Here is a 14,504-nt window from a genome sequence, read left to right on the forward strand (position 1 = left end):
CCTAGGTTACTTTAACAAATTGCAAATCTTATATTTGAAATCTAGTCTGACTCCAGGGTCTGTGCTGCTTACATGGCTTTTTTAAAAAGTAATATTTGCCATAGTGTCATGAACAATGTAGACCCTTCCTCATCTATGGAGAATGAATGAGTGAATAAAGAAAAAAATGGAGGGCTGGCATTAAGCACCTAGAATCTACATGGAAAAAAACAGACTCCTGATTTAGAAGCATCAAAGGGAAAAATAATCTCAAACACTGGAAAACAGAAGCATACATACTTCTGGGGAATGTATTTAGCAATTTAAAAATGTATAACACTAATATGAATTAAAGTTTGTTCCCAAACTTCTTTGATCTCAGGACACAATCCAGAGTTCTATGCACCAGAAAAGAGCTAAACCTTGAAACTGACAGGAGGTTGTGCCCATGTGCAAATCCTCTGTCTGTGGGACTTGGAACTCTCCAGGCCTGACAACGGTGATAGAAGCCACTTCCTGTAGTAAAACGTATCAGGGCACTGCGGAGCGAGTGACAGCAAGCCTGGCTGACCTAATGATCAGCTGAACAAAGTCCGTAGACCGTAGACTACTATTCCAAGAGGACATTAAAATTTGTCATATTATTTTCCTTAAATCATTACTTTGTGAGAAGGAGTCATCCTAATTACATCCTTGACCTATTCGTTAATATAAATCATGATTTATTACACCACTCAAATCTTCAGAACTACGTTGTCACAGTTCTGATTACACTCTCAATAAAGACCAACTCAATTATAGTAAAAGTGGCCCAAAGTTTTATTGACCAAATGTTATGAAGTGTAGGGAAATATTATCCCCAGAAAATAGGAAATCCCCTCCCTCCTACAGACACTGGGTTCTGCTTTTCATTTTATATTTATAAACTATTAAACACAGGAATTAAGAGTTCCAACCCTTAATTAAGAGTTCTTTTTTGAAGTTATTTGAATAAGCTTTCATGACAAACCAAATATTAGTATTATTACATTTTTACCTCAGTTTTCTCAGAGCCAGTTTTTTTTCCCCCCAAGTGAGCATAAATTTAAAGTAACTTTTTCTTTAATGCTTTAAAGTTAAATAATCCAAGTTTTCTATAATAAACATATAATACTTTAGAATCAAAAAATGCTATTAAAAATAAGTTACAGGGGCTTCCCTGGTGGCGCAGTGGTTGAGAGTCCGCCTGCCGATGCAGGGGACACGGGTTCGTGCCCCGGTCCGGGAAGATCCCACATGCCGCTGAGCCTGCGCGTCCGGAGCCTGTGCTCCGCAACGGGAGAGGCCACGACAGTGAGAGGCCCGCGTACCACAAAAAAAAAAAAAAAAAAAAAAGTTACATTCTTGGCTTCAGAAAACATCACCCAAGCCAAAAAATAAAAAAAAAAAGAAAAAAATTGAAATGTATTTTCTAGATGGTGAAAAATAAATATCTGTTAGATCCTATAAACTAGAAAATAAAAGAGGAAAAAGAAAATAATTTTTTAGCTCACAGATATAAAAAAATTCAACTGAATTATAATTTTGATCAGCAAAAGATAAAATGAGTTGTGGATCTGGAGTGTAATTCACTGTCAAAATCCGAAGGAGAAACTTGCTTAATGTGTAAAATCCACCATTTGGTCAAAAGATGCTTGAATCCCACCTTACATAGTGGGGACGTTTTATTGGCAGACTTAAACTGACTTTGACATGATAAAGCAAAGATTTAAAAGCTGCTGTCATTCTTCTCTGACTCAGATCTACATCCTGATCACTGATCTCTCAACTCCACTTAACCAGTGACACTCCAAGTGTGCTGACCCGGAGATGTGAGATGCTTAAGCAAAATGAAGATTTCTGAGTCCCTAGGGGACCACAGAATCAAAATCTCCAGTGTTTGAACACACAAATCTGTGGGTTAACTGGTCTTTCAAGTGACTAGTTGTACCTTAACCCCACTGTACTCATGTGTATATACCTGTGTGTGTGCGTGTGTGTGTGTGTATATGTGTGTGCACTCATCCCGCTTTTTGAGGTAAGGGCCTCTATTTCCACTCCAAATCAAGACTATCTTCATTCTGGGAATTTAAAATGAGTTCCATTAAATCCACTGGAATAAATGCTGCTCAAATCAAATATGACTTCCAGGTTTATGGACCCTAAGAGTTAGTAGATAACTAGAATTCAAGGCTTCCTATTTTCTTCTATCATATTTATTATAGGAACTTAAGTAATTCATCGGACTGGTCTGTGCCCTTGGGTCTGTGCAGGTCGGTGCCACAGTCAGACAACACTGCAGCATTATTCAATATGCTCCACATTAAGTCAAGTATAGGAAGATAAAATAGAAATAGGAAACTTAATGAGCTTACACTTCAAGAGGGACTACGCAATAGATCATACTTTTTTTTAAAAGAGTAGTATTAAAAGAACACTACTAAATAAGTGAAAATGATAAGATGTCAACTACACAAGCACTGAGGAGAAGGAGACAGGAGGGCAAGAGGACCAAAACCTATAATGACCACGCACTGTTCTTTCAAAAGGAGAAAATATGCAAAGAAATTTTCAGAAATAAAAAATAGGTGGAGAAGTACAATTTCTTCCAGCATGGAAAAGCCTTGGAGGCCCGATTTCCTGCTATCTTCCTTCAAAGTTTGCTTTTCATTCTCAAGTTGTTTGGACTCAATTAAACCACTAGGTAGGGAGGAAACAGTGTGAAGATCATGTACTACTATATATAATCATCTGAAGAACAATATTTGTCCATTTAATGAATATAAAAAACCCTTTTGAAAGAACAATAAATGGAAAATTCTGAAAGTGTAATCAGTACTTTTTAAATTTGTTTTACAGTTTCTCTGAGTGTCGTGAATCATGCAGGCTTATTAGCTGGTTACCAACTCTACCTCCACATGTGGGATCAGGATTCTCCTCCTGTCTAATGGAATACATGGAATCATATGGAATTAACTGTTCAGACAAGCTGTCTCTTCCTTTGGGTTTGCTAAAATGCCAAACTCCCAGAGCTCATGCTGGTTGTCATTCAACCGAGAATCACTGGAGGACTACCTAGTGATATAGAAATGTTATTTACAATGCATTTATAATATATGCTTTACATTTTCTTCTGAATCTTGCCAAAGTTTGTGTTTGAATAATCTGCTTGTCTTGCTGTCCATACATCTTCTAACCAAGAGTTTGACATTTTGAATCACACTTAACAGGAAGATCTAAGGATTAAGCCTCATTTTAATAGGTCTGTTCCTGTGGATAAACTAGAGATGCCACTTCTAGCAACACAATAATAAAATGTTGGGTGGAAGCAGAAGCTAAGTGGCCTTGACCTGAGTTAAAAATCTCTATAAGTTGTGTTCATCTCTGCAATTTGAAAATGGTATGTCCTGTGTAATTTACTACTGTTGAATTCGCAAGACAGAGTGGCAATACCTGTTGGCATTGTTCTATATCTAGAATGAATTCACAGTCTGGAAATCTTCATCCTGTATGTGCTCAAGTCAGTTCTCTCTTTTTTAAAAAAAAATTTAATTACATACATTTAGAAATCACCCAAAAGTGAGAACATTATAATAAAGCCCCACGGACTCATCAACTAGCTTCAACCGTTATCACATTTATGCCCATCTTGTTCTTTCTATCTGCCCACTTCAGGGACTCCATCAGGAAAAGGTACGTCATTTCAGATAAAGATTCATCTGCACAATTTTCTTTTGAATCTTAGAAAAGCATACAAACACTTTTCTTATTCCTTTACCCTGTTATTTGTTTGGAAAAGGGAGATGTTACATTGTCTCAGTGAAGGAAGAAAGCCCGTTTTTATTCCAATTCCATATCACTTGAGAAATGATACAAAATTCCAGTTAGAGAGTGAGGGCTTATACTGTTTCCCACTGCACATCACACCTAACAGGAGATAATGAGGTCTCCGTCATCTTTACACACACCATGCAGCTGAACCAGTCCACACTGAGCTACTGTGTTCTCAGGTTTGAAGACAAAAATGTTTCCACTGAGCTCTAATTTACATACCATTAAATATTTTTCTTGATTTTCATTAAAATAAGAAAATCTGTTTTCTCTATCCAGTGGCAGATCAATTCAACTGAAATAAAATTTCTCCTGTAATTTAGCCATACTTACTCAAAGGATTAGTGAGCCACTGTCAGGGAACAGACACTTGTCTGCTCATTAATATTCAGGACCAAGACCCCTTCTGGTAGGCTGGTTTCAGCCTCTGATAGAGTAATACTTGAAAGAAATCGGCTTGTCTGTGAAACAGCTGCTCAGCCAACCCACCATACAAGGGAATTGGTGATAATAAGATGATAATATTACAACTACGCTGAGAGCTTAATGTTTTCAGTTACTCGAAGGTGTGTGGTACGGGTATAACAATTAGAAAATGATTGGTAGTCCATCACAGAGGACACACAGCTGCTGATCAGTGGTGTTTCCTTAGTTTTGAAAGATCTGTCCAAAGAGAAGAAAGAAAGTGAGAGACAGAGAGAGAGAGACAAATTTCACTTGTACAAAGATCTGGGTTCTTCGTGCACTGCAATTTAAAGAACGCCCTGCCATGGATCATCTATTCCCACATCTCAAGCCCATGGAAGGCATCTGTGATTTGTAAATCTGCTTACTAGTTCTGGCGACGCTCAATCCCTGGCTGCTGATTCTTGTTTCTGGAAGGTCTGCCCTTTGGGAGAATTGGCAACTTACTTTCCAATGCCAGTGAGACCATTTCTCCAATTTCTAAAACCCAATTCAGCACATCCTGACTTCCAGAGGAGTGTCTTCCAGGTGAAATACATGTCATTGAGGTGGTGGCCCAGCAAACTTCAAGGAGGCATTTGGCTAATTACTTCCTACGCTGATTAACATGATAACCCTTACGAATTACAGTTAGCTTGTTATTCTGTACAATAAACAAGGGGGCTAGTAGCAAAAGAAATGGAAATATCACGTCTATTTATTCTTGAATAATATCATGGAAGTGGTGTGTGTGTTCTGAGTGTGCTTGTTAATGTGCTAGGATATGGGACGTAGTCTATAACGGGTGTGTTTGCCAAACTGTGCTTTGTTTAGAAATTACTTATTACTCTCAAATTCCTAGAAAATCTGCCTCCCCCCACCCCTGCCCCCCTGCCAAAAATATATATATATACCACATGTCAACGTGGAAGGTAAAACGTTGTTTAAGGAACAGCAGTCAGTCGAGGACTGTGGTAGATTAGGATGTAGAATATCCACTCCTTCCCCCATCTCCACACCTCCATGCGGATTCTATACACCCTGCCTGTCAATTTTGGGAATCACCATGAGATTTGCCTTGGTCAATGGAACCTGAGAAGACCACCTGCCAATTCTAAGCTAGGTCCAAACTCCACCGTGAGAAGAACGTAGGCAGAGAGCTGTTTCCCAAAGACGTCTAGAACAGACCAGACCAGATCCGTGGTTTAGAGGCAGGCCTAGCTGAGCACAGGCCAGAACAGCCAAACTCCAGCCAACCCAAAGACGCATTCAAGGAAAAAGACACGCTTCTTGTTCATGCCCTGAAATGTTGCGGTTAGTTGTTACAAAACAATAGCGGACGGATACAGGACCAAAAAGGTTTCTACAGGTTATCTACGTCATAAATGTAGGCCGAATGTCAATAAGGTAACACTGTTGGGGGACAATCAACGGTAACTATGTTTGCACGTCCCAAGGACTCTGTGGACATGCAAACAAAATCTCTGGTGCCTGTCACCTCTTTAACCATCACCACCTTAAGTCACTCTTTAAGGGTCCTGTGTGTCCCATCTTCCAAAAGTCTTCTCTGGTGCCTCTCAATAAAATACTTGACTCCTTCCTTTCTGTTTCCATTGGACTTCTACTTTATGGCATAGTTGATTCTGCTTCCTTAGTGTTAGTTTTATACTTATGTCTCCCCAACAAGGTACACTCTGTGACAGACTGACCATATTTTAGTCACTATTAGTCATATTTGTATCTACTATACACTTAGTTAAGTGCCTTCTATACAGTAGGTTCTGAATAAATGTTTCCAAATTGAAATCTCACTCACACACACACACACACACACACACACACACATATCACCCATGTGACAGGAAATACAGAAGATTCTACTACCATAAGGAAAATAACTTAGGAATTTTTGCTTCTCAAATAAGTGTATTCTGTGAGAAAATTAGACCCTATTTTAAAGATATTATTACATTATTGTCACCTCTACAATATATAGATGAGAAGTGATATTTAAAAAGAAAACACATGCAGATCTGCAGCACAAAAATATTATGCCGCCATGTATAAATTATTCCCGCGTTCAGTAAAAATGAGAAGTCTGAGGGTGTTACCATGGAATAAGTTCTTTGGGAGGATTGAAATTACTGCTCAACGTTTTTTTTTAATTTGCTTTAAAAAATATACTTGCTGCCAAAATCTCCAGACAAATGTGTATCATTAAAACACGCAAAGAAAAACCAGGAAGGAGGGTAAAATAATAAGGCCGAGAACATACTAAACAAAAAACCTCATATCGAGCTTCAGATGTGAATAAATACCAGCTCAAATAAATCTGAAGAAAAAACTGCCAAAAGAAGATACCCCTTCAACTAAATGTTCCTGTCTCTGAATAATCTATACGCCATACAGGATTCTGGAGAAGAGGGTACTGGTACCTACATCGAGAGAGAAGCTACCAGGCCTTCGTGAGGTGAGAAAAATAAATAATATGCCTTCATTGATTTAATAACATTTTTTTTGCACAAAACACTCACGTCCCTTTAATTTAGGGACGACCTTCAATGGAATAAAAATATGGCTGGATTCTTTACCTAAAAAAATATGGCTAGATTCCAAAAATATGGCTAGATTCTTTTCCAAAAATATGGCTAGATTCTTTACCCACCAATATCACTATTTCCTTGTTAAAAGAATATCAGTAATTTTTAGCCAGTGTCCACTCAAAACAAATAAAAGCTGAGTTAGAATTTCAACTGAATATCGACTTGCTATCACATTACTATTTATAAATCTGATGTAAGTCAAAAGCATCAAGTTACAGTCTTGGTTTCATCTTTCTTGGTGGAAACTTGGCAAGTCATTTACTCTCTCCGGGCTCCAGGTTCCTTGAGGGGTGGACTATATTTAGATGGGTAATTTTCGTTTTTTAAGGATAAAAAAAAAAATCTCTTTCCACTTTTCTCTGTAAAACATTTCCACCTCCTCCCCACAATTAATGGGACAGAACTGGCAGCGGGAGATAGAGGAAAAGATGTGGCTGATGGTGAAATCTCAGCACATTTGGGGGCTGGAAAGCACGAGAGAGATTATGGGGTAGTTACAGCTAAGAGCAAGGATCCAGGAGTGCTCAGCCTGGGACGGGTTGCTGACTCTGCCATTGAGTATCTGTGTGGCTTTGCCCTGCAATTCACTTGTGTTAAATAGGTTAACATCTGTAACGGGCAAGGAACATGGCCAGATGTTGCCTATTATCACCATTAATATTATCAGAGTATTGGATTGTTCTCTATTTTCCTAGGATCCTAACAAATTAGACACTTAGAAGCATGACAGCCATTAGGATTTAGATACAAATACCAATAGGACAGGTCAGACAGTTACTAAACACAAAAATGCTAGGAAAATGAGTGGATACACAAAGATGCCACTTTTTCTGTATTTTTATATGATCTGTTTATTTGTTTATGTACTTCTGGCTGTCTGGGGTACTTGGCAGAGGTGACAAAGGCAAGAAGTAAGGCAACAGAGTTGTGATCATTCTTCCAGGTGTACCTGGCTGGGTCTTCATCCATAATTTTAACCACTGGGTGTGTTAGAAAACCTGGACTTGGTTACAGAGCAAATTGAGAGCATCCCTGTGTATTCTGAGGGAACATTTGCGGTGGCCAGGCCCTGGCCAACAGGTGAGGGGCTTGCAGAGATGTGTTAACGGCAGCCAGAGGTGGAGATTTGGCCAGAAAAGGCAGAACAAACAAACAAATAAAAACCTTGTAAGATACTTGGAAAAGTACCAGTGCCAAGAACATAAACTTTTATTTTATATATATTCATCATATTTCAACTCTATGTTTAAAAAGAAAAAGAGCTGCTCAGTTATAAGGAAATTCTCTGCCAGAGAGGGGAAATTTCTGCAATCGATATTATATAGTTTTTCAATTCACTGCCTCTCAGCTACCCTTTTTTGCTATTCATTGCCTCTCAGCCACACATTTCGGCTAATGGGGCTATGGAACAAAGCTGGGCCATTTAAGAAAGTTGGGGAAAATTCATATTCATTCAGGTTTAGCTTCTGACCATGCAATGAATATTTATAAATTTATACAGTATCTTCTAAATATTACTAAAGATATTCATAGAAAATGGGAAAGAATATGACAATAAATATAATCTTATGTTCTGTTACATGGTTTTGAATTTCAAATTTTAAAAGTCACCTCTGCCCCAAAATGACAAGCTAAATGGAATCAAAACATTTCTAGTATAATAAGGAATGCCAGGACTATAGACTAATGATTAACAGTGATAGAATCTAGCCTCTCTGAATAGAGTATGGACTGAATCACATATATTAGGTGCAATTTAATTAGTTGCTGTACTTATTGAAAATAGGAAGGAAAGTGGTCACCTTCTCATATGATACAGTCGTCTTTCATATAATAAAGAACACATAGCCAGCAAACACCTGTAAAATTCAGATGAGAAACCAAGATCTCTGAGAAAGTGGGACCAGAGGCAGAAATGCAAAATGAACACGTTGGAATCCAGAGATCCCAGCAATAATGCAAAATGACCCACAGAATAGGAAGCTACTAAAAATAAACCTGAAGTCTCTCAAAGCACCATTGGTCTCAGCCGGGAAAATAAAACTCAGAGGGTAACATTCCGCAGCTGATCCCAGACAGGGCTCCTCTGCACACCAACTGACAGTCATCAATAAATGCCACGAGGAAGTGGTTGAAGAAAGGTAAGGGGACAAATGGAAAACTGCCCGCATGAATGCACCAGCGTTCCTGAAAGGTGACTTAGCAGGATCACCTTTGTGGGATAAGAAGATAAATCATACAATTGCATGGCTGACCTTCATGAAATTGCCTAATGAAGGATCAGAAATTATAATGGTGACTTTTTAATTTATATATTTTTATAATTTTTTAAAGATAGCTCTTCAGAAGCTGAGCTCACCAGGATCACATTTAGATTTTAGCTGAAAGCTTCCTTGAAAAAAATCTTCTCTCCCATCCCAGCCTAATGCAACTATAATGAAAGGCACTGTTGTTAGAGAATTCATCACCCTCTACGTCAGATTGAATCTTAGCAAAATCAATGTCTTGTCAAACCAATTGACAATAATACCCCTAAGTACATTAGAAAAATTTAAAACGTACCTGTACAGAGAGAGAAAGACAGAGAGAGAGAGACAGACAGACAGAGAGGGAGAGAGAGACAGACAGACAGACACACACACACACACACACACACACACACACACACACACACACACACAAAGAGAGAGTGGTTTCTTTAGTAAGAGTAATGAGATCTGGGGTTACCAATTATAAATTCAAAAATATTGAAAATCATTGATAGGAGAATACAGGAAGTACCTGGCTCAGTCTTGCTGAATAGCTTTACTCATTAAAAAATACAAAATCAACTCCCCATAAATCTACCTTAAGTCTAATATTTTTATTTAAAGGAATATATATTATGTACTGTGAATACTGCTCTGGAATTATTCCTACTTAATTTTGGAGCACAGCTTTATAAAAGCCCTAAGAGTTGTTTTCTAAAGAAGTAGGTAGAAGTCAGAAGCAGCAGATCACCCTCACCTGCTTTTTGTAACAAAGAATAAGACCTTTCAATTTGCCTCAGTTTGAACCGATACATTACAGTTCCTCAAACACAGGAGCCCCTTCAGGGGCTCCTGAAGGTCACTGGATTTGTAATCTGTCAATCAAGGCCAACTCCCAAGTACTCCTAGTTGCATTTAAGGGAACAACATTTGCAGCATCAATTCTAAATAAAGTTATTTTCATATACGTCCACATATACAGTTGAACACAGAGCGAGAGACAGAGGAAGAATGTGAAGATGCTGAAACATACTTGCAAAAATATAAGTCCCTTTAATTACACGGAAAATGTCACGTTATCTTGAGTACTGAAACACCACCAGGTGGACCAGCCTTTTAGAACCTGGAGCACTGATTTAAAGAAATTGTTGTGGCCAGTTTAAAACAGCAATGAAACAGAACATTTTGCCTACTACAGAGAGTATTAAAAAAAAAAAAAAAACCCAAGAAAAGAAAGACGAACTTTGGCAAGGTTTTTCTGAACTGGCTTTGTTGTGCATTGATTGGAAACGCTGGAGGAAATGAATGAAGGTTCTGTTGCCCTCGGGCAACTTCCTACATCCAAAGGCGCACAGAAAAGGGTCCCTACAATTTGCAAGTCTGGTTTACAAGGAGCCATAGTAAGGTGCATTCATTTCACAGAGCACTGACAACTTTCACCACCTAAGAATATTATCTTTATCATTTTTATTGTTCATTCAGTTGATAAAAGTCAGATTGCTTTTGATATCTTTCTGAGGCTCTGATGGGAAAATTCAATGCTGAAAACCTAGTAATAATTACTTTCACCCTTTGTGCTTTCTAATACAAAATGTTTATTTAACAAATAGAATACAGAAATGCAGTCGACTGCTTATTATCAAGAAATAAATGAAGGGTCTAAACCTTCTGCTGGATGCATTGCAACTACAATATAAAATGTAGTTATACTATAGGAAGGGAAAACTCTAAAATAAAGGAGTCTATGTCACTGGGCATTTTAAAACAAGCCTGTCCTCTTAAAAGTGATGTTCTATTTCAAATAATTTTAAATGACATTTAATGACTTCAAAGCAAATCCCTAGATGGAAACTGAAGACAAGCTATGGTGTGACAAAACCTGACTTAGAATCACTCTAATAATGAGAACGTAAGCCAAATCATTCAGAATAAATCTCACAGGCGAACCACAAATGCCAAACAGCTCTTTGTTAACTCAGGTTTTTTCCAAGACATAAAAATTGTCAAGAGCGCTCATGCCTTTTCTAAAAATAGACACAGTTATAAATGTTTAAGAAGGAGAGAAAAGCTTCCACTTAAAGAAAATGTTTTTCATATAATATCAAGACTCTCGCATCGAAAAGCGCACCCAGAACAACGAGAAATAAAAACTGTCACCTACCGTCAAATTTCTTGTGCCTGGACACGAAAGTGGTGCGCACGAAGTGACTCGTCTCCTCCACCAGGTTTTCAAACTCCAGTTTGCTTTGCTGGCTTAGCTTGTCTTCCATTTCCGTGGTGCAGCACGTGTACTCCTGAGGACAGATTCTTAAGTGTTCCCCTGCAAGGAGTACGTAAACGTCAGCATGGAATGATAAGGGGTTCAGGGAGTTTGCTTCTCTGACATCTCCCTCAAATCCTGGGGTCCTTGTTCCACCAGCCCCCCAGCCCTCCCCATGAACTTTTATCTGGGCCTCAGGGTATCTAACCTTCCAAATACTCCAGACTGAAGTTGAACCCACCCCATGGTTTGAATGTCTATGACCCCCCAAAATTCATATGTAGAATCCTTACCCCTAAGGTGATGGTATTAGGAGATGGGGCCTTTGGGTGGTGATTAGATCATGAATGGGATTGGTGCCCTTCTAGAAGAGACCCCAGGGAGCTAGTTTGTCCCTTCTGCCACTTAGGGACACAGCCAAAAGATGGGGTCTGTGAAACAGGGAGCAGACCCTCACCAGACACTGAATCTACCAGTGACATGATCTTAAACTTCCCAGCCTCCAGAACTGGGAGAAGTAAATGTTTGCTGTTTATAAGCCACCCAGTTTATGGTATTTCTGTTGTAGCAGCCCAAGGGGACTAAGAGACCTGACATTTAGTTCCAGCCCCTGTCACGTAAGTGAAAGTACATTAAAGACCCCAGAAGACCACGACAATTTTCCTGTTTTCATCTGAAAGGTACCCAGTAACGCCGGGTGACAAGAGATGCAATACAGTTATAAATGTGCTTATCTTTGGAAACCTGAAGTGAGGCAAGAGACATTCAGCCCCATCACCATAGTCTGTTAGACAGCAGGGCCAAGAAAAGATGGCAATCATTCGCTGTGTTCTGTTTCTGCTCATCCGACCGTCAGAATGCCTCAGCTTTCCTCCCAGTGAAAGCAAGTGTGATTTTAATGGCTGGTCTCCTGTGCCACATGTTCCCTCGGTTAACATTTCTTGTCAGAGAGAAAATGTTCTCCTGCAAGGAGGAAGGCACTGATGGGTTTAATTAATGCTTATGTTGTATGGAAATGTAAAGCAAAAGGTAATGAAAGTTTGGGGTTTAATTCAATAGATTTATCTCTCGATATACTGGGCCACTTCTTTTGACAATATTGCTTTCTTCGGTGCTATTTGCAAGTAGAAGCCAAGCCCTTGCTTCATGAAATTAAAATGGTCTGTTATTGCATAAAATGTGAATTTCCAATTGATTCAGCTCCGTCAGTGTCAAAAATGCTTAACGGAGCCAGCAGAAGGAAGAAGGAAAATCCACCCAACATCTTGCTAAATAAAACCAACAAATTGTCCCTGTGATTAAAATCACTGTAGGGCATGGAAAAACCAAATGAACGAGTGCTTGACGCGATGATTACAATTCATTTATAATGTTTAACAGCACTTATATAAAACTATGTCCCCATGACCCTGTTTGAAGTATAGGGTGTCGGTCTCATGCAGTTGGATGCTTTAGTGCCTACTTAAAACAACCCCAGAATAAAAAAGAATCACGGGTCTGTATTAAAGTTAGATCTTACATAATTCCTGGAAGGGAAGGAGACCATAAAATATCTTAGGTATATTTTTTTTTAAAAGGAAAGGAAAATGCATTGTACTTGAGAATGATAAACATCAAATTCAAGATAACAGTTTCCTCCCAGGAGGAATTAGGATTTGAGAGAAATGCTCAAATACTTTTATCTATAATCTTTTATTTCATAAGTTGCTTGATAGTTACACAGTGTTTATTATATTACTATCATTACTCTTCTATACATTTAAAATATTTTATAATAAAAACTTGGAAATATGTCATTAGAAAGTAATGGCCACCACAGTGGTGACAGAAAGGAGGGCAGGGGGTAGATATTCAGAAAGAAAAAACAAGCTGCCCTTAACATTCGGAAGCCAGCCTGCCCGGTACCCACAGCCAGGTCACCGTAACTATTACACCTAAACAATCTCACAGAACACCCACCTCAGACAAGATTACCCTGAGACGAGGATGAAATGAGACAAAGCAAGGGCACGTCAAAATTTTGTCTCAGGGACTTCCCTGGTGGCGCAGTGGTTAGGAACCCGCCTGCTAATGCAGGGGACACGGGTTCGAGCCCTGGTCCAGGAGGATTTCACATGCCGCGAAGCAACTAAGCCCGTGCGCCACGACTACTGAGCCTGCGCTCTAGAGCCCGCGAGCCGCAGCTGCTGAGCCCATGGGCCACAACTACTGAAGCCCGTGCACCTAGAGCCTATGCTTCACAGCAAGGGAGGCCACCGCAGTGGGAAGCCCGCACACCGCGAGGAGTAGCCCCCGTTCGCCGCAACTGGAGAAAGCCTGCGCGCAGCCAGGAAGACCCAATGCAGCCCAAAATAAATAATAAATTAATTAATTAATTTAAAACAAATTGTCTCAGCACAGACAGAAACAAGGTGATTGTGCCATCCCCAAAATACCTTCTCTCTCAGGCAAAATGAGCCTCTGTACTTCTTTACCGTTTACAGATTGATCTTCATCCTAGTCTCCCTCCTTGCTGGTCATATTTATTGAGATACCTTATTATAGAATTACCTCTGCTTTCTGACAGCCTCCGATCTAGGGTGAGGCCCTGCTTCTTGGAACCCTTCCCAACATCACCCACCCAAATCCAAATCCTACAGAAGAGTCTGTTGAAGTCCCTCTTACTGAGAAACCCTTTGGTTCTCCATGGTGTATCCTCACTTGCTGCATCGAGTGGTAACTCAACTTGCTCAACTACAGGTGCGCTCCTGATGAGTTCCTATTTGAAGGTATTGACCATGCCAAAAAGAGATGGGATAGAACAATGTGAATTTTGAAATTTTCCCACATGTGATTCTGATACATCCCATTCAGAAAAGTAGTTCTAGAGTTGAAAACACTGGGAAGGAATAAGTATGGCTTTATCAAAAGCAAATGGTCCACAAATCACTAATTTTCTTTTTATAAAATACCAAGGCTAACTGATAAGAACAACTCTCTTTTTCCAGATTAAGTGGATATTTAATACTAACAACTTTACAGAATGTTCCTTTCCCTGACCTGTTATAAACCATTTTCTTAAATCCCCCTACTCCGTTTCCTATTTCCCCCTACTCCATTTCCTACTATATTATGCACAAA

At 39.2% G+C, this 14,504-nt stretch overlaps 1 protein-coding gene across 2 annotated transcripts in view; it reads right to left on the minus strand.

The window, feature by feature from the left end:
* Positions 1 to 14,504, minus strand: part of GPC6 (glypican 6) — a 1,085,536-nt gene that overhangs the window by 800,786 nt on the left and 270,246 nt on the right. For both annotated transcript variants that reach the window (XM_082675491.1, XM_082675490.1), the window contains exon 2: positions 11,286 to 11,444. In XM_082675491.1, coding sequence (XP_082531617.1) covers positions 11,286 to 11,444 — 159 coding nt within the window. The remainder of the gene's footprint in view (positions 1 to 11,285; positions 11,445 to 14,504) is intronic.

Source organism: Grampus griseus (assembly GCF_964374135.1).
Source record: "Grampus griseus genome assembly, chromosome: 18".
In the NCBI taxonomy this organism is placed as follows: domain Eukaryota; kingdom Metazoa; phylum Chordata; class Mammalia; order Artiodactyla; family Delphinidae; genus Grampus; species Grampus griseus.